This window comes from Megalops cyprinoides, chromosome 1, assembly GCF_013368585.1.
Source record: "Megalops cyprinoides isolate fMegCyp1 chromosome 1, fMegCyp1.pri, whole genome shotgun sequence".
NCBI lineage: Eukaryota > Metazoa > Chordata > Actinopteri > Elopiformes > Megalopidae > Megalops > Megalops cyprinoides.
The window spans coordinates 36,749,425-36,769,177 of NC_050583.1; the positions used below are offsets into that span (position 1 = coordinate 36,749,425).

The following is a 19,753-nucleotide window of genomic DNA, read 5'->3' on the forward strand; positions in this document are numbered from 1 at the left end:
GTGTGTGTGTGTGTGTGTGTGTGTGTGTGTGTGTGGGTGGGTATGTGTACATATATGCACACATCCACACAAACAACACTATCCATGGGTATCCATACCCCCTAATTAAATAGGAACAAATAAAAGTATGTATTGGATAATTTTTAAATTTATTTTAAAAAATTTATATTTTTATAAAGTAAAAAAAAAAAATCATATGCTATGATCTTAATAGCAGTGTACAGCGCAGTCATAGTTACAAATAACACATTTTCTCTGGACACGTGGTTGGTGCCACCGGTGCCCTCAGTGCAAGAAAGAAGAACAAAGAAGCAAACAAAAAAAGAAGTTCTGCTTTGTCCCAGGACCAATGTGTAAGTTAAGAATAACACAGTAACTCAGCTGTCTGGGTCAGATTAATGAGTAGTGTCATTTATCATTTACCTCTGAAATATTTTAATTCATTTCCAAACGTTTCTTTCCCATTTTCTACATTTTTTCATCACATCACATTTTTTCAGAGTGTAATCACATAAATTGAATGCTAATGGATAACAAATCAGACTGAAATTCGAGCCTGGTTCATTTTTAAAAAATGTGTTATACATATGCTTAACAGCACACGCATAGATTGTGTAGTGTGTCATGTGCTTACCAACAATTATAATTGCTCATATTAATGCTTCCTGTGAGTTAGTGTTTGGTGCTGGGTTTTGCAAGCCCCAACGAGAAAAGCCAACAACCAATGAAAACAACTATACAACAATGTACTGGACTCTTTACTTGCTGACATTTGTAGCCTGCAGATTCAATGGCTTTAATCAGGATAGCTTGGGAGCCAGAAAAATTTTCCTGTTAAAGGCAGTTGAGCAGTTACTCCTATCATGCAAATTAAACTCTGTCAATGTGAACAAGCATACACACGTGAACAGTAATTCACCGGTTCATATTTCCAAGAAATTCCAACACACACTCATAGGTGTACACACAAATTCCTGTTATACTGGCCTAACAGAGTAGAAGCTGATGGGTTTGTCCCAAGAAAATGTAGCAAAGAAAATAAGCACAAACACATTGGAGTGAATTATCCATGTCGTAATGAAAATCTTTGTTAAATGTGACATTTTATCCTCTTTTTATATTGAGGGCATTTATGATTCAGAATCAACAGTGACACATTTAAGCAGTTTTGGTTAGTTTTGGTTGGATTATTCTTTGGATATACCCTCACTAAGCTTCCATGAAATATAGCCCATAACATAGGATGATTTAAAAAGTAGTATCAGTTAGAGAATGAATCAGTTAGGGCAGCTTTATTGGAATTATTTAGTGGATGTTGGCTTCTGATCTGAAATTCCCATTAAAGCAGTTTGTCCCATTTGTCAGGAAAAATAATGTGTAGATTAATTTTTTCTCAAAGCCTGAACCATGTAAATTATGATTTCCTTCCTTATCTGGGTGTAGCTACTAGCATTCACTGACATGGCAGGCGTAAATTAACCAAAATAAGTTGCAGACACATCCTTACTTTTATCTTTTTATTAGCACAAACTGGCCACCAGCTACACATTTAATTCACAAAAACACTTTAAGCAAATAACAGTCAAGAGGTGTGAAACCCAAATCAGTAGTCAAATAACATCTCAGTCAAACCCTATTAATTTAACTCTGTTGGAAAGGAAACCAGCATACACAGTGGGTCCCCAGGAGCACAGTTGGGATACACTGCACTGCAGGTTAGCTACAGGGGTGCAATATTGCAATGGCAGTCAGATACAATCCAGGGGGGCTGAGGCAGGTTTGTTGCTGGCATCCCAACGAGCAGGTATTTGGAGTGAGTGTAAGAGATGGGAAGACTGAGGAAGACACAGACAAGTATGGAGAGGAAGACTAGTTGAAGACAGCAGGAGATGGACAGTGTTAAACTAGTGATATAGGCACACGGAAAGGAGAAAATAGAAGGAAAGCAGAAAAATAGACATGTATGCACAGAATGAGATGGAGAAAAGAGAAGAAATTGGAAACAGAGACAAAGAGACAATGACAGACACAGAATGTAACAGACAGAAGTTGAGAAAACAAGTTTAACAAAAGAACATGAATTCTCTTCAAAATGTATCTTTATTTTTAAGAATAAAATTGTCATTATTACAATATAGTATTTGTAATGACCTATATATTAACTTAATCTCTTTTCGTACACAGAGGTTTTATTTATATATATTTTTTGGTTTTGTGCTTTTTTCTTGATTTTCATTGTTTTTATTCCCTCTTCCAGTGACTAGCTGGGCTCTTGCTCTTTGGAGCGCCTCATTCCTCGCTCAGCACTTCTTGCTCTTCCTCCCTCTGTTCTCAATTCCACTTCTTTGTCACTAGATTATCATCTCTCTCTCTGCAACAGGGGGAAAGGAGACGAGGGTAAGACAGGGACAGAGACTGTCCAGCACCGTTAGGACTACTGTTAGTAATGTTAGCAGTGCTAATTAAAGAATACTACTACTTAAAAAAGCATGAGTGCTACAGTTTTTCTTATAGGTAAAATGCTCGTCGTTACAGTAGTTTAGCTTATTGTCATCACCATTACCATTATTGTTAGTGCTATGCAGTTCTTATTATGCTTCAAATAATGAATGTTGAATGTTCAAGATAGCCCTCTAAAAAGATCCCTGTTCAGAACCATCAGCCACAATCACTATGTGTAAATCTCTAAATACAGAGACGTAAAGGAACAGTACCCCCACACTGTCCTATACAGCAATGACGGTCAGAAATCACAAATAATACTGCGACAGACAAACATAAATGCAAGGGGCTGGTATTCGTATCGGCAAGGAGGAGAGAGATTGACAAAGAGAAACAGTCATGGTACAGTCTAGATGCACAGAGTACGTACATGATGTTCACAATGACAACGGCACTGACATGCACTGTAGTGAGCAGCCCAGTCATAACCACACTGTACAGCGGACACACCAGGAGCACGGACAGACATTCTGATAAGAAGTACTGTGGGATACCTTGCTTTCTTACGGGTAAATTGAGGGAGGGGAACAGGATTAGTCTGGAATGAAATAAAATAATTAGAATGACTGATAACCAGAGAAAAAGAATGAGCATAGAGGGAAGTGAGAAAGAAATGAGTCAGTTTATTAGAGAGTGAGAAAAGACTGATATAACCAGAGACTGAATAAAATAAGTGCAATTCAGTCTTGGTGGAGAAAGGTTTAGATGGAGGAAGGAAAGTGGCAATCATTAGGGAGATAAAGTCATAGAAACATTGAAAAATTAATGATGAATTTCACATGATGTTATTATTTACACTTCATTCAAAATAAGATTAGGCTATAAATTAAAACTCAGTTTTGTAAGGAGCTGCAAACAGTAGGTTAGAAGAGTACGTTGTTAGGTCACATGTGTGGTTTAATGGAAGGTTTGTGGACATCTCCAATTCAGTAGAGTAAGTGTGCTTGTATGTAAGTAGGTCCATGATAAAAACCCAGAATGGTGAAGAATGCAATCAGTTGTAATGAACACCAGTTGTAATCCGAGAGTCTCTGAGTGTTTGGAGGGGTGGAACATTTCACACCTGCAATGGTTTGGCTTGTGGTAGTCTGTGTTCATGGGTGTTTACGGGTGTCTAAGGGCTCTCTCATACCTTCCAGGTAGTTGCGGGCAACGAACTTCAAAACCTCATCAATCAGGATGACTGGGAAAGATAGCTTCAGTACCACCATCCACTGAGAAAAGTTCAAGTGAGTCAATTTGAAGACCATCTGAGGAAGAGAGGGGGTGAGGGGGGTTAATTCAGGATGCTCAGGATTTGTAGGGTCACAGGATATTAACACTGGAACTAAGAGAGAGTCAACTCAGAATACAATAGACAAAAGCAAAACAATGGATAGATTTGTAAGAGTTGACAGGGGTTCTGGGAATGGCTCTAAACGTTGAATAGCTTCAACTGCAATGGGTTTGCTGAGTGCATACACTGAAGTACTGGAGAGTATAGCATATGAGCCTTTAATGTACTGTATACAGTTCTTCTGAGTGCAAGGATTAGAGTGTGTTAAAGGGGAGGTAGAGGAAGAAAGTCGGGTTTGAGAGAGAGATGTAGACAGAGAACGGTGACGGTGATAAAGGATTTTAAAAGAGAGGCAGAAAAGAAAAGGATACAGGGAGGTGTGATGGTGGTGTAGACTAAACTCACGGGCAGGGGGTCAACGTAGATGATCATGAAGTGGAGGGACATGGAGAGGCCCATGGCTCCCAGCAGCCAGCCATTGCTCCAGGGAGGCATGCGTACCAGAGACTGGTTCTCAGACAAGCTGTGGGAGAGAGGCAGGGGACACATTAACATCTACAGTGGCTGCACTACAGCATTAAATAAGGTTTCTGCACAGGTCTTGAAAGTTTGCATAAAGCATGCAAAATCTGGTAAAACATGTGTGACTCCATAACATTGCCATACTCTGGTCATAGATTCAATAGGAATTCAGCATTTTTATTTATTCTAAGATGCAACTAATAGAACTGTAGATCTATGGCTCTGCATCAGATTAGTCATGTGCTGTAGCCTAGGCTTTGTCAACGGGGCATTTGTGGACTCAGGGACATGTTGGAAGGAAGTCAGAAGGGGGGGGGGGGGGGGGGTATTCAAGCTAGAAAGAGGATACTACATTCTGAATCTTTAACACAGATAAAACATTTAACTTTACCAAAAGAATAAAAATGTCTAACAGTATTTAAATTGAGAAAATTAGTAATGTGAGTCAAAGGGTACGAGTCCATGCACTCAGCTCTATCTCAAGATCTCTTTTCAAGTATTACATTTCCTAGAATGAACATATAATGATTTATAGCCTATGCCACCAAACCAGTCAAAAAACTCAGCTGAGAGATCTGTAAACTGAGGTCAGGAAAATGTTTGGAATTCTGAAATGGGAAGTGTGAAAGAACACTGAATTAAGACTGCTGAGAGATCAGCCCTGCATTGAACAAGGAAAAAAGGAGGCTTTACCTACATGAAACACCCTTCTGTCAAAAGTCTTTATTTAAAGTCTTTTGGTGCTCACTGGGAGGCAGAGTGGCATAGACTCTGCAGAAATGCAGAAATGCATTCTGACCTGTTGAGAGCATTGCACATCTCGATGGTGACCAGCACAGACAAGGCCATGGTCATTGGTGGGGCAGCCTCAAACACGTCGCAGTCAATGCCCGTGAAATTCTCATTTTCGTCATGGCACTGCATGAAGTGAGACTGAGGGAGAGACACAGAGGACAAGCACAGCAATCAAGCTCCAGAAAGGTTTCAATTATCACATCAATTTCTTACTGTTTAGTCACATCACGAAAGAATTTACTTTGGAATGTTAAAATCAGCACATTAGCGACGTAAAATAGCTTCAAATGTAAAAAATAACAATAAAGAACACTGTATATGGGTTGTGTAACGTGTCGACTGTTGAAATGATCCAAAAACAATACAATTTATATTTTCCAGACTGTAGTTTTTTCAGGTGGAATTCCATTTTGCAATTAAGATGAAATTACCAGCAGAAGTAATTTATAATTATGTTTTGCATGTAATATGCATTTCCTGCTTTTTGTAACTCTTTTAAAATGCAATAGATGGGTTGCTTGTTATACCAAAGCATTTTAAATACTCTGCTAATTCAGTCTGGTTTGCAGATGTGTGCTGCCTACACCTATCTATACCTATACCACATGTGTGAAGAAATACACGTCCTTTTTTAATTAATATTTGTTTGATAGTGATATGGTAGCGGTATACATAATAGAGTTAATTAATGTTTTTAGGTCTTGTTCAGGTCTTCCTTACATTCAGTCTTCATTGATTGTGAAAGTAAGTTTGTACATATTTTTTCAGAAGTTCTCAACACTATAAACCAGAATCCGCCTAGCACCTAGCAGTAAAACGTGTTTAACCGGAGTATAAGACTCACTAGCTGGTAGTATGTCACACCTGGACCTTCTTCATCATACATGAACCAGGAAGCAGCTGCACCAACAGTAGCTGCACCCACATAGCCTGGGGGAAAGAGAAAGAAGCTTCAGTGTTGGGTGCCCCTACGTGTGAGAAATGATAGCTGAAGTCTATCAGCCACACAGGGCGACCTCTGTGTACCTCCGATGGCCATGTATCTGAAGAAGAGCCAGCCAGAGATGAGGGGCTCTTTGGGGGAGCGGGGAGCCTTGCCCATGATGTCGAGATCAGGGGGGTTGAAGCCCAGGGCAGTGGCGGGCAGACCGTCTGTGACCAAATTCACCCACAGCAGCTGCACAGGGATCAAGGCCTCGGGCAGACCCAGAGCAGCAGTCAGGAAGATACTGCAAGAGGGGGAGGGAGGGAATTTAACATACTACACACAGTTACTAATCACACACACTATAGTGCATTTACACAGACACAGAAATGTAGGGACATGAATAGACACTGTGCAGGGCACTCACCAGACGACCTCTCCAACATTGGAGGAGATAAGATAACGGATGAACTGCTTCATGTTGTTGTAGATGGCTCTGCCCTCCTCTACAGCAGCCACAATGGAAGAGAAGTTGTCATCAGCCAGGACCATCTCAGAGGCTGACTTGGCAACGGCTGTGCCAGAGCCCATGGCAATGCCAATCTCGGCTTTCTTCAGCGCGGGGGCATCGTTCACTCCATCACCGGTCTAGGCAGGCAAAGAGAGAGAGGGAGTGAGGAAGAGGTGAATAGGAGAGGCGATGCAGGACAAAACTTACAGGAATTGAAGTATGGGCCACTGCACCCCATTCTGACTGGAAGGTCTGAGGGAAAGGTCTAAGAAGGTCTAAATACCAAGAGATGCCATGATTATCATCACCTTTTTTACTGCAGCTTTGGCACAGAACATCTATAGATGTATGAACACACTGCCACGGTGCAAGGCTGTGTTACACACTCTGGGGGTCATTGGGGAAACTGAGATTGGTACAAAGTGGTGGAGGTGCAGTTCTCAATGCAGCAGTGGCCCAGCAAGAGTTAAATGACTGAATTGGCCCAGCCCCTCACCATGGCAGTGATCTCGTCAAAGCCCTGCAGGAACTCGACGATCTTGCTCTTGTGGGAGGGCTCCACACGGGCAAAGCAGCAGGCCTTGCGGACAGCCTCCCTTTGCTCGTACACAGGCAGATCATCAAACTCACGACCAGTGAAGGCACGGCCAGTCACATCCTCATCCTCTCCAAAGATGCCAATGCGGCGGCAGATAGCCACAGCTGTGCCCTTGTTGTCACCTGAAAGAGACAGAAGAGAGGGATTTGAAACCTAAAGGCAGATACATACAGACAAAAGAGGAAAGGAAATAGACAAAAACAACACAATATCACAATTGATAACTTTTGATAATTGATAAACCACATAATATTACAATTATCAATATATATCATGATATAATTTTTCATAAAACCTATTTTTTGACATAGTAATCACTCTATGCACTTCAGTTAATTTATCACAGGGTCATTTTCCTGGATTTGTATTGTTTTATTAAAACATGATGACACAGCTCGGATTGTACCCCAGTCTTGATCAGCTTATGCTCTAGGTGAGTGTCTTAACCACTGAGTTACCGTCGGGGGAAGGTTTATTGTATTTCCTCCTTTTGCCATGATGTTCTTTCCACATTACCTTCAGATTTAAGTCTCATTTTCTACCAATACCCCCATCTGTGACAATGGTGTCCCCTGATATTTTAGCTCCTTTCGATCGCATGTTTGGGCAGAAAATGCAAGAAATCCTCTGTATGACGGCAATTCTCATGTGCACTTGTGCAGTAGCAACGAATCAAACTACTAGCTACATTTCAAGAACTGATAGAGAGTGGAGGAGACAGTGTTGGTCCAGTTGCTCCATTGTCTCATGTAGTTTTATTACAGGTGATGTATTTTTGACATGTTCATAATAAAACCTGGTTGCGTGATGTCATTATATATTATGGTATGCCATTTGATTTATGATATTGCTGTTTCATAATTTAATACCACAGTTTACCATACTTACCATACCATACCGTACTGTACCATTCACCCCTTCTCCACACACCACCAAAAATAACCATTCAGCAACAGAGCTAGCAACAGAGCAAATAAAGTCGGATGGACTGAAAATAGCAGAAAGAGAAAAAGAGGGAGAGAGGGATTGATACTGACCAGTGATCATGATGACGCGGATGCCAGCCGCTCTGCAGAGTTGGATTGAGCCAGTGACCTCCTTGCGGGGGGGGTCCAGCATACCCACGCAGCCGACGAAGGTCAGGTCAGTCTGCAGAGAAAGCACACATGAGAATGACGTGGCATTAATGCCGTCAGGCCCTGAATGAAAAAGAGGAACAAATGTGCCAAGGGGAAAAATATTCTCCACACTGTCACTGTTTCTGTCATTGCCTCCCTCGCTGTCATTCTCGACACTATAAATCTTGTGCAGTCTCTCGCTCTCCATCCCTCTCCACATTCCCCGATAAACTCATCCTCTTTCTCTCAGCCCTCCCCCTTTCCCTCTTTTGCATCAAATTAAAGCAAATCAGTCTCAATCAAACCTTTTGGGCTCTGTAAGTATCTATGTAAGTTAAAAAGATGGATGAATGCTCCACCATCCCCCAAAACCTGTGTTTTACCATCACTATCTGCCTTCTTCCCTCTCTGTCTTTCTCTCACTGTCTCTCTCTCCATCTCACCTCATAGTCTACAAATCTGGTGGAGTCCTCCAGGTTCATCTCCTCTATCTTCAGAGGGGTGTCACGGGTGGCCAGGGCCAGACAACGCAAGGTGTCTCTGCCAGTGCCCCACTCCTTGATGACAGCCAAGATCTTGTCCTTCACTATTGAGGTCAGTGGCACACGGGTGGTACCGACACGCACATAGGAGCACCTGTCAATCACACCCTCAGGGGCACCCTGTTGGGAGAGAGGGAGGAATTAGGCCCTTACAGAGTGGCACAAGCTGTACAGCCCCAGGCTCTGTTCAAAATACCTTCTCTACCTCTGCTGCTGTAAATTTTCATAGCCACTTGTTTCAGTATTTCTCTGAAAATTTCCCTCAGTCTGTATTTAGACAGAGCAATATACAAAAGATCTGACGGAGTGTCACACTTTACTTTTCAGTCAAAATAGTACTACACAAACACATTTGTCAATTTTGACACTCCTGACTGACAACATACAACATGGTATATCTGTGCCAAGCTCGAAAGCAAGAGCTCACCTTGACAAACATTTTGTTGCCCACTGAAGCACGAGATGCTTTTGCAGGAGTGCAATACACGGACATGGACTTCCTGTCACGAGAGAACTCCAGGGTGAACTCCTTCCTCATCAGTTGCTTGATGACCTGTGGTAAAAGGCAGAGAGATCAGGACTTAACATATACACAGAGGTATTGAGGGTACTGTTTGCTGAATGATTCCGTTAGATATTTAACTGTAATACAGTACACTTTAGTAGTGTGACACTGCCAAATGCAGTTTTCTTGTACATATTGAGTCAAGTATGCTGAAACAATTCTACGTGTTTGTATTTATTGGTCAGAAATACAGTGATAGACGCATTCCATAACTGGGAAAGTCTGACATCAAATGGTAGAGTATTGACTAGATTATTATTCTAACTGGTAGTGAAAGCACCGTGTGCTAAAGGTATTCTGAGATGGTTCATAGAGAGACTTGAGAAAGGAGGTCATAGGCAGAACATAAAATCTCTGGTATAGTGTGCTGCACATACCATGTAAATCATTTGAATCAATGCTGTGGTGCAGCACTGCCATAAGAAAGCACATAAATATGTGTACTTGTATGTGTGAGGGGATATTGGAGCTACTTACAGTGCAGCAGGCGTTGGCCCTCTCAATTTTGGACAGATTGCGCACATCGGTGTTGAACACATTCATCTTCTCCACCAGGCAGCTTAGGGCAGTCTCAGTGGCCTCGCCCACTTTCTCATAGATGCCCTTAGCCTGAGATAAAGAGGAGGACAGTGACCCAGAGAGTGAGAGACAGCCAGCAGAAAGAGATGGGCAGAAAAACACTGACAGGGAAACACAATCCGATAAAGGAAAGGAGGGGTGTAAGAATGACAGACTGCTGAACAGGACGGGGTGGTGACAGTCGAGGTTGGTTAAGGACGTGTATATGGACACATGGGGGCTTCACTTACCTCATTGTAGTCCAGAGAGGAGTCATTGCACAAGGCACAGATGGTTGCCAGCTCAACCAGACCATCATACTGACCGCACTTCACAATAGAACCCTCTTTGGTGCTGAAAGAGAGAGAGAGAAAGAGATTAATTGCTGCATTTCTTAATGCTATGCCTGCCAATGAATAACTTAACTGTACTGTACATCAAGAGATATGGAAATTGAGATGCACCTAATTTTTGGAGTGGATTAAAAGTTTTCAATGTCAAACATCCAATCAAACAAAAACCATTTGTGAAGTATATTTTTTAAATTAAAAACTGTAAAGGCCATAATTGATTTAATGTGGATGGGTACATGTTTAATTGCAAGGCAGCCTTTCAAAGAGGTTTGAAATACTACGGATTGGAAGGTAGCTATAAAAATAGACAATACCCATTCAGTAACAATGGTCACAAATGTATATTTCTTTGGTGTATGTAATGTCTGATTTAATGTCTGGGGTCATATCTGTGATACTGCAGCTATCACTACAGCTTTCAGTGTTCCTGTCAGTGTGCTTCTAAGATGATGTGCATGACCAAAGGCAGTGTGTGGTAACACTGCTGCTCTGTGGTGGTGAGTGCCTTGCTCTGCTTTGGGTTATGGCCCTGATCAGAAGGCCTGGTGTAGGGAGGGCTGAGAGGTATAATAAATAATGACATCAGTGACTTGGTGGTCCATTGCACTTACACTTCTCCCTCGGGGGTGTACTTGGAGCCAGAGATGTTGAACTCATCCAGGGTAACATGGTCACCCTCCACTTTCTCAATAATGAACATCTGCAGATAGACAGATTATCAGCGGGCTGTTATGCTTCCTCAGTGGACACCCATTTGATCCAGCAGAGGAATACAGTTCAGTACAGTGTATAAAGTCAGGCCTAATGCATTAGACCAAGAGGACTTGACTCTCTCACCTTGGTCACACACATTTGGTTGGTAGTGAGTGTGCCAGTCTTGTCAGAGCAGATGACAGAGGTACAGCCCAGGGTCTCCACAGAGGGCAGGCTTCTGACAATGGCGTTCTTCTTGGCCATACGACGGGTGCCCAGGGCCAGGCAAGTGGTGATGACAGCGGGCAGACCTGAGTGACAAGGAAGACACAGGGGTTAGGGTGTGCTGAATAACACAGCACTGCGAGAGACACAGACACACACATATTGTGTCAAGCACTTACTCTGAGAAGTCCATTGTCTTATAGACGCTTAAAAGAGTTACAGTGACATACACAGAGAACACACATCCCCATGGCCCTCAGTCACCCCCCACCCCCCACTCCCAGTGAGAAGGAGGGCAGCTCAGAGCCGTACCCTCAGGGATGGCAGCCACAGCCAGGGCCACGGCGATCTTGAAGTAGTACACGGCACCACGGATCCAGGAGCCACCGTGGACGGGGTCGTTGAAGTGGCCAATGTTGATCAGCCACACAGCCACGCAGATGAGGGAGATGACTTTGGACAGCTGCTCGCCAAACTCATCCAGCTTCTGCTGCAGGGGGGTCTTCTCCTGCTCGGTGGCGGCCATCTGGTCACGGATTTTGCCAATCTCAGTGGAGACCCCAGTGGCCACAGCCACACCAATGGCCTTGCCTGCAGCGATGTTTGTGCCCTAACAAAGGAAGAGAGAAGGGGGATTAATGCAATTCACAAACACTGTAGGCCAAACGACTGAACCTCAGAAACACTGAAGCACTTTCCCCATGATACTGAGATTACCTGAGCTATATTAACAGTTACAGCAAATGAAACTGGGAAAGATGTAAGAGCTATTACATCTATTACATCAAGTGCCGTATTTTTGATACTGGGGTCACTGGGACCTCAACAGTCAATGTAAAGGTGTTGTAGGAAGTATATGGAAGATGATGAACCTGTCTTGCTAAAATTCTATATGTAGTCTCATTGAGACATCAGGCATCCGTGAGCCAGTTGGAGATGGCAGGAACATATGGCATACCGATGAAGTATCTACTGGCACTGGGGGATGCCTACTGCCAGTAAGTAGGAATTTTCACACTGGGGAGTTAGTAGAAGTAGAATGCACAACAGTGCCATAGTTAGGCATTTGCTTCAACAAGTTCTTAGTTTGCCACTGGCTTTGTTTTGTGCAAAAACATTTGAACAAATGGTTCTAAGAAAGAGTTGGTAAACCTGACTCTGGGAAATTCTGTACTATACAAGATTGAAGAATATCTTGGAGTAATGCTAATTACATTTGTTTTTGTGCACTATTTAAAAGTGAAAGGAGGCAAAATGGATGGGAACACCCATTGCAACTGTATTCCTAGATTTAATATGTCAGTCCTGAAAATTACTAAAATTCTCATTTATGCTGAAAAAGTGACAGTCTGCTGTGCTTCCATTACCCAGCTTCAAGTAGTAGAGCCTGACAATATTTATGGAGGGGCAATTAAGCGTGGAATAGCTCCATGGGGGATACTCACAGAGAAAAGCATGTTCTTCTTGTCCTGGTTGACAGCTCTGGGGTCGGGGACAGCTTCGGTGTGCTTGATCACACTGACTGACTCACCTGAAAGAAACATTGAGTCAGAGGGGTGAGCACACTGTGTGCGTATGCACACACACACACACACACACACATACACGTGCACACACACACACACACATCTCTTTCACGGTTTCATAACACATTTTTTTTAAATGGCAAAGTACAGATTCATTGCATATATTATTAGTACAGTTGCTGTTTTGAATCTCAGCAATGAAACACTGCCATTGGGAGAGGAGTAAGTGGAGGAGTGATAGAGAGAAAGTTGAAGGGAAGAAGACTTTAAAGGTGACAGAGAAAGGCAGGGAGAATGCTAAGGCAGATGTGAGCATAAACTCACTGAGGCTTACCGGTAAGGATGGACTGGTCAACACGCAGGGTTGTGGAACGGATAGCAGTGATTCTGATATCAGCGGGGACCTTGTCACCAACTAAGAGGAAAATCAAGAGAGATGCTATGAATATAATATTAATAATATCATAAACTGAGTAAAGCAAAAGATAGAGTAGGTGCACATTGATGGAAATTACATCAAAGCACACTATACAACTCACTACAGTGTATTTAAGTGGTGAAAATAACTGTATTTATCCTTTTGAAGCGGATGAACTGAGCAAGCACTGTTCTTTATTGTTTAACCTTGTTCTGCTATGCACATCTGTTTGAACATCTGTATCTGTAACAATTTGTAAGGAATGACACAGAACCCACAGCTGTGGCTGAGAGAGGCTGAGTATGTAGTGTGAGAGATTTATTTTCATTCTTTATATCTAAAATTGCTTCAGATTTTGATGTTGTGTATTTTGTTATAATCAGGATTTCAAGCATCACGAGTTATCCTGAATAAGGAGGTCTGAATAGTAATAATGATGATAATAATAGGATTAAACAGAGTGCTACATTCAAGTAAGTGGGGGTCAACGGTATATTTATAATCTCTCCACTGCAGTAAATTAACCCTGATATTAAGAGAGAGAAACTGAGCTGACAGAGTATCCAGTGATGGGCTGGAGGGGCAGATGGGGGGAGGGGGAAATTAATGGATATGGAGGGCAACAGGTGCGTACTGATATATGAACGTGAGGGACAGGTGTTGGGGTGTATTTATACCCAAGATTTCGTTTTCCTTCTCTCAGCAAGTTTCCTTAACCATCTCAATCTGTCCTCTATGCCCGCCCACTCCACAGCCATAAACGGACAAAAGGCCTGTATGACTCACTCCCTCAATTTCTCTGTAGGATGTTGTGCCAATTCTCTCCAACTTGACCCCCACCCACCCACATTTTCCATTTTTCAATAACCTCACAGTCTTCTTTCTATCTTCCTTGTTTATTCTACCCTTTCCCTCTCTTTGTGCTATGTAAACAAGAAGTGACCAGTATTTCAAGGAAGTGCTTCCTTTGCAAGACTAACCAAGCAACCAATTAAATTGGGTTTAAATTGGCAGCTTTTGCACAGGCCTTTCTGATGGACATATGTCCATTGTTGGATATAAGCAGAACTGTGTAAAATGAGTGAGCAGATTTATATCAACAGAGGCATACAGAAGGAGATTTGGACAGGTTGAGACAGTCTTACCAGACACTTCCACAATATCTCCAGGGACAATTTCTCTGGCCTTGATCCTCTGGACACTCTTTCTGTCAGCACGGTAAACCTTGCCCATCTCAGGCTCATACTCCTTCAGAGCCTCAATGGCGCTCTCTGCATTGCGTTCCTGTAGAAACACATAACACAGAACTTCAGTTCCTTTCCTTGACAGATGTTTCCACCCATTGTCTATTTGTCTGTATAAACTGAATCTAGATGATTTTGTTACTACACTACTGTAAAAACCCAGAATTCAGTATGATCAGCTACTCTGTGGAGCATGAAATTAGACCCCTAACATAATATGTTTACTATTCTGTGCATGAACTTTGACCTCTATATAACTTGGCCATTTAACTTTACTACCTATGAAAGCCCCTTGAGGGTAATGTGACCATTTTATCATTCATCTACTATAATTCCCATTCCCCTGAGCCCTTCTTACCCCAGCCTCGACATTCCATGACTATTCTACCCCAAGATTTCTATCAGAGGTCCTCCATCAGCCTTTACTCTCCAGAGATCATTCCAGGTTGTCTTATAGTATTGTGATTGGGGATATGTTTCTGATGGCTGCTCCACTCACCTGCCAGACTCCCACCACAGCATTGGCGATAAGGATAAGGAGGATAACGAAGGGCTCTACAAAAGCAGTGACAGTCTCCTCACCTTCCTCAAACCAGGCCAGCACCTGAGCAGGAGACAAGTATGGAATGAGAGGAAGTTTGGTACAGTGTATATGCACTGTGAATGGGTAGGCCAAAGGGTTTATCATCAGTAGGTGTACACTTTAGTATAACACAACATGTAGAACCTGAGTATACCTTATTCTATAAATAAAGGGCTAATCACTGCAATTTGCTTTTTTAATTCAGGAAACAGGTTTCAACAGCATTTGATACGACTAAGCCTGCTTATTGGCTGCTATAAACACCATCCATAAAATATATCTTTTATGTGGCTTTACTTGGTGTATTTTTTACACTTTGGTCATCATGGCCATAATAATATTGTAGTACACATTATTATTACACAATGTTAGCCCTGTGTTTCATTCCTTGTCCACCCCCCTCCTTTCACCCGCTGTCACCCTCTCTGCCTCTCTTGCTGGCAGTCCCCTGTTTCTTCCATCCTGACCTTTCCCGAAGGATACAGTTTCTCTGCCCGGCTTGAGACTTTCTTAAAATAAACCTTTCCCCCTCTTGCTCTCTCCCTGTACCTCCTCAATTCACTCCTTCTAAGGCTATAATGACAGCTGTCCTGGCAGAGAACAGGGGGCAGGAATTAATACTACATGTCCAACCCCTTAGTTCTCCAAAAACAAAATTAAAGATGGACAGAGAGGAATGGAGGTAGAAGAGTTCATTCAAACAGCATAAAACATTTGTCTGTTTATCATAATTCTGGATGCTCTGTACCTATGATATTGTTGTGGTAGTTTCTACTGTGTTGTTTTGTTTTTAATTTACCAGACCACATTAGCTTTGGAATTCTAACTGGGCGAACACATTTGCCAAATAAATAATTACTAAAGTCAATGACAAGAGTACACACCACAAAATGCTGATACAAGGACTGCAAGTATGAACACATGACTCAGAAAAGCACATTGGATACCCAACTGTTTGGGATGGTGTTTCCATGGAAAAGGACCCTAAGGGGAGCTTATAGGTTTACTCTGTTGCATCTCAATGGCAATCAGTGCACTTGATGGGAAGAGAACAGGAATAATAACAACCCAGATGAACTTCCTGAAGATTTTTCTCCAGATAAAAACTGTTTCTCAAACTGAGATACATGCACTGAAAGGGAGTAGTAAGCGGAATAGAGTCAACAGAAAGAGTGTGAGAGTAAGAAAATACAGTCATGTGACTGTACATAAATCATCAAATCTAATATTGAGAGAACTGCACTCACAACAATAACAAAAACACATCCCTCACCAAAAATAACTGTGGAGCGTCAAGCTGTGGAGTGTCCCCATGTCCCTTGGATGCCACATCCTCTTAATCTAATGCTGGGTAGGAGACACCCCTACTTCCTGTTTACATTTACCGCTGGATATGGCCAGGTGGTCAGCCTTCTGCCAAACAGGTTATGTGCCAAGTCTGTTGTTTACTCCCAAATCATGAAACGTGTCAGAGGTATGCCGTAGCAGAGGTCCACCCTGTCTCCCACACAAGCTTTCTGATGGGTGACTAGACCCTTCACCATGCAAGCTGCCACAACAGTCCGGCTGTAGTCATTGAAGTCAACTCCATATGTGTACTGGCAAATTGTGAGGTAGGGAAGAAATTTAGGTATCAGAATATATGCTGGAAATTCAGGTTAGACCAAAGATACTGCCACATAAGAAACCAGGACTAAAGATGGGAGTTCAATCAATGATGAATGACTGATGAATGGATGATATAGTGATGCCTTTATTTTTATTTACCGAAATATCAATATTTATGTTGCACAAAAAATTCCTTGATTTGGTGACACTGATGGAGTTTCTTCAAAACCAGTGTGTATCTGGGGGTATCCTTAGCAGTTAGGTTTGAAAGTATTCAAAGATACTCAAATTCACAAAGTTGCAGAGCCCATCTGAACCAGGTTCTCTTGAATGAAAATCCTTCATCTGAAGCCTCAGTATTTTAATACACTTGGCATCAATGGTTTCACCGGTTTAGTATGTTCAGAGTCGCATCTGAGGTCATTATAGAGAGACACACTCCTGAACTGTAGGTAAACTGCAGCAAAAGCAAATAAAACTCTCAGGAAAGCTACATGGACTGTCTGCAAAGTAACAAAGTGATAAAGCAATGTATTCATAATCAGAGGAGTGGAGTAATTTACTCACAAAACTGATGCAGGCAGCCAACAACAGAATTCTGACCAAAAGATCCTCAAACTGTTCAACGACCAATTCCCAGAGTGACTTTCCTGAGAGAGGCGAAAAGAGGATAAGGATTTGGAAAATGGTAAGTAACAGTATAGTGTATGTGTGTTTAATACTGTGGTACAGGACCAACATGCAGGGAAGAAAGGTATGTCTTCACATGGATGCTGAAGCAAGAAGAGAGAGTACTTACCCTCCTCAGCAGGGAGCTCTGTTATTGTGAGGGAGAGACAAACAGAACAGACAATTAGCATGATTTAGACAATTCAATAACTTCCAGTCATCAGTATCACAATACACGTAATTCAGACAATAGTACAATACACTGGAGTAGGAAACTATGAGTCTATCATAGTATCCTGCTATGTATTCCCTTGAGATGAGATTTTGATGGAATATTACAAATTTCAACTGCATACTTAAAAGTAACTGTATAACTACATTTGAACAGTAAACTACAAGTTGATAAGGCATTAGATGTACATTAGATTACATGTAGCTGTGATCCCACAATTGACAAACATAAAATTATAATTCAGGTTTAAGATTCCATTATATGCCAAATAAGTTGATAATTCTCTTCTGAGTGCTCTAGACATTACATTGAACATATACACTCTCTTACACTACACAGGAACAGCTGCCAACATATTTAGCACCATTGTAACCTTGTTAATAACATGAACATGTTTCCTAGGGAGTTAAATACATTGTAGCTGGTCTTATACTCTGGCATATTAAGTATCACTAAACATAAACAACAATTTCTATGATATTGCAGGTATGGAAGGTGAGTTATTGTTACCTTTGCTCAATTAATTGAAAGTTATTTCTGAAAATAAATGCAGCAGCTTGAGCTGCATTTTCCTTAACAGATTTTTGAACTGCCCTCTGAAATTTGTTGAAGGTGACTGCTACTGTTACTGTTATGCCTTGATTTATTAATTCATTAAAACACAAATGGTCCCAAAACTCTATAAAGGAGGAATGGAATTACATAATGCAACCCCTTCCAAATATAGTTTTAATGCTGGTTTTCATGGTTGTTGCAGTTATTTATCAAATAATTAATAAATAAATATATGAAACATTGGCCAAGGCAGTATTTAAATTCCTTCAGTTCCAGTCTCTTCTTCCTGACTCTAACGCTCGTCCATTTCTCCCTCATCCCTTGCTTTCTTGACCCTCCAAGTTTCTTCTTTTTTTTCCTTCCACATCTGTCTCAGCTTTTATTATTCCTTTCTTCCTTCTAAGTCAGCAGGAGTGTACCATTTTACCAGCGCAAAAGAGTACAGGAAACAGTGAAATGTTAAAAAGAAGCAACACCATAAGCCATGTCATTCTATCAAAACTATGACAACATCCATCTCTGGTGAAACACAGGAAAATCAAACAATTGTTATGCAAATACTTTAGATATTCCTCTCACTCAGTTTCTCAGCAAATAGCCTACATATGTCCATTTGTTCATTCATGAGTTTGATGTGCCCGCTTACTCCCCTCTCCTCACTCTCTTGCCTCCTCTTAATGGTATCCTTAGACATCCTCTTACAGGCCTTCTCTCTTTCACCTAAAATGTTTCTCACTCTTTCACATCCCCACATTGCTGATCAGCTCAACACCACAGTACGGCTCCTGAATGATCATGTTGTGTACCATATTCTCTACTACTCTCACAAATACACACATGTATTCTTCCTTCTGGTGATGCCATTGTAAATAGACTCTCCAGACATCCAATCTCAAAAGCTACACCTCCTGCCATTCCATTTGCCTCTCATTTATCTTTCTCCAGTTCACCCTCCATTAGTTGATATGCCTCACCATCACAACAGCACTCCCATTAACTGCCATTAACTGCCACCATAGTCTTCAACCCATTACATTCAATGCAAGTTTCATCTGTACCACATCCTTCTACCTCACCAAGCCTACAGGTTTCCTCTCATTCTATCCCCTCCTCAGTTCATCCCTCCATTGCTCTCACCGTTGTAGCCCCACTTTTCCAGGTTCTTCTTGAACTGATCAGGAGTGAGGCCAGCGGCTTCGTTCACTCCGAAATGGGCCAGACATTCTGTCGGAGACTTTGTGTGTGCGTTCTCCATCCTTTTGTATAAAAGGGGGGGAGGACTTTGAGGAAAAAGAAAGGTTTATATACGCCTATCCGTGCTTTTTGTTGTTTTCAGCGTTTAGGTTACCAACTTCTGCCCACCACCCTTTTAAGAAGGGACAAAAAAGGCCCCCTTCCTCTTTTTCTCTCTCCCCTCTCACCGGTCTCACTCCCCCTCCTAACAGGAGCGCTGGACTGACAGAAAGTGCGAACTGCCACTTATTTTGTGTGGGTTTTATACTGCCAAAAGATATCCCATTGGTAGAGACACACCCTGTTCTCCTTCCCCATTGGCTAAGTATATTAGATATGAACCTTGAGGGCGGAGCCAGGGTAGAGAAATGAGGAGGTGGGCTGGGGGAATTGGGCAACAACTGTGGAGGGGGTTGCATCAAAATGAAAATGAGGTCTGTTTTTGGAACATGCATGGTCAGGAGAACAGGGTGGGGGAGAAAAGAGAGAGAGGGGAGATGGA

The 19,753-nt window shown here is 41.9% G+C and overlaps 1 protein-coding gene across 1 annotated transcript; it reads right to left on the reverse strand.

Annotated features, from left to right (window-relative positions):
• Positions 1-2,081: 2,081 nt before the first annotated feature.
• atp2a1l (ATPase sarcoplasmic/endoplasmic reticulum Ca2+ transporting 1, like) lies at positions 2,082-19,503 on the reverse strand. The gene is made up of 24 exons (XM_036545992.1): positions 19,156-19,503; positions 17,362-17,379; positions 17,130-17,212; positions 14,871-14,975; positions 14,273-14,411; positions 13,044-13,124; positions 12,629-12,714; positions 11,496-11,793; positions 11,103-11,269; positions 10,877-10,965; positions 10,164-10,266; positions 9,832-9,963; positions 9,217-9,342; positions 8,691-8,909; positions 8,167-8,278; positions 7,028-7,251; positions 6,448-6,668; positions 6,122-6,324; positions 5,940-6,025; positions 5,100-5,233; positions 4,184-4,301; positions 3,635-3,752; positions 2,997-3,040; positions 2,082-2,371 (listed from the first exon to the last, which is right to left on the reverse strand). The coding sequence occupies exons 1-23, from the start codon at positions 19,271-19,273 to the stop codon at positions 3,036-3,038; spliced, it is 2,985 nt and encodes a 994-aa protein (XP_036401885.1). The 5' UTR covers positions 19,274-19,503; the 3' UTR covers positions 2,082-2,371; positions 2,997-3,035.
• Between the last annotated feature and the right edge of the window lie 250 nt (positions 19,504-19,753).

Bases quoted from the DNA above. Each gene is read 5' to 3' on its own strand.
- atp2a1l (XM_036545992.1), bottom strand. From the start codon at position 19,273: ATGGAGAACGCACACACAAAGTCTCCGACAGAATGTCTGGCCCATTTC. The intron at 6,669-7,027 runs GTGAGGGGCTGG...TTGCCTGCCTAG, and splicing joins TTGACGAGATCACTGCCATG to ACCGGTGATGGAGTGAACGA. The intron at 4,302-5,099 runs GTCAGAATGCAT...TCTCTCCCACAG, and splicing joins ATGTGCAATGCTCTCAACAG to CTTGTCTGAGAACCAGTCTC.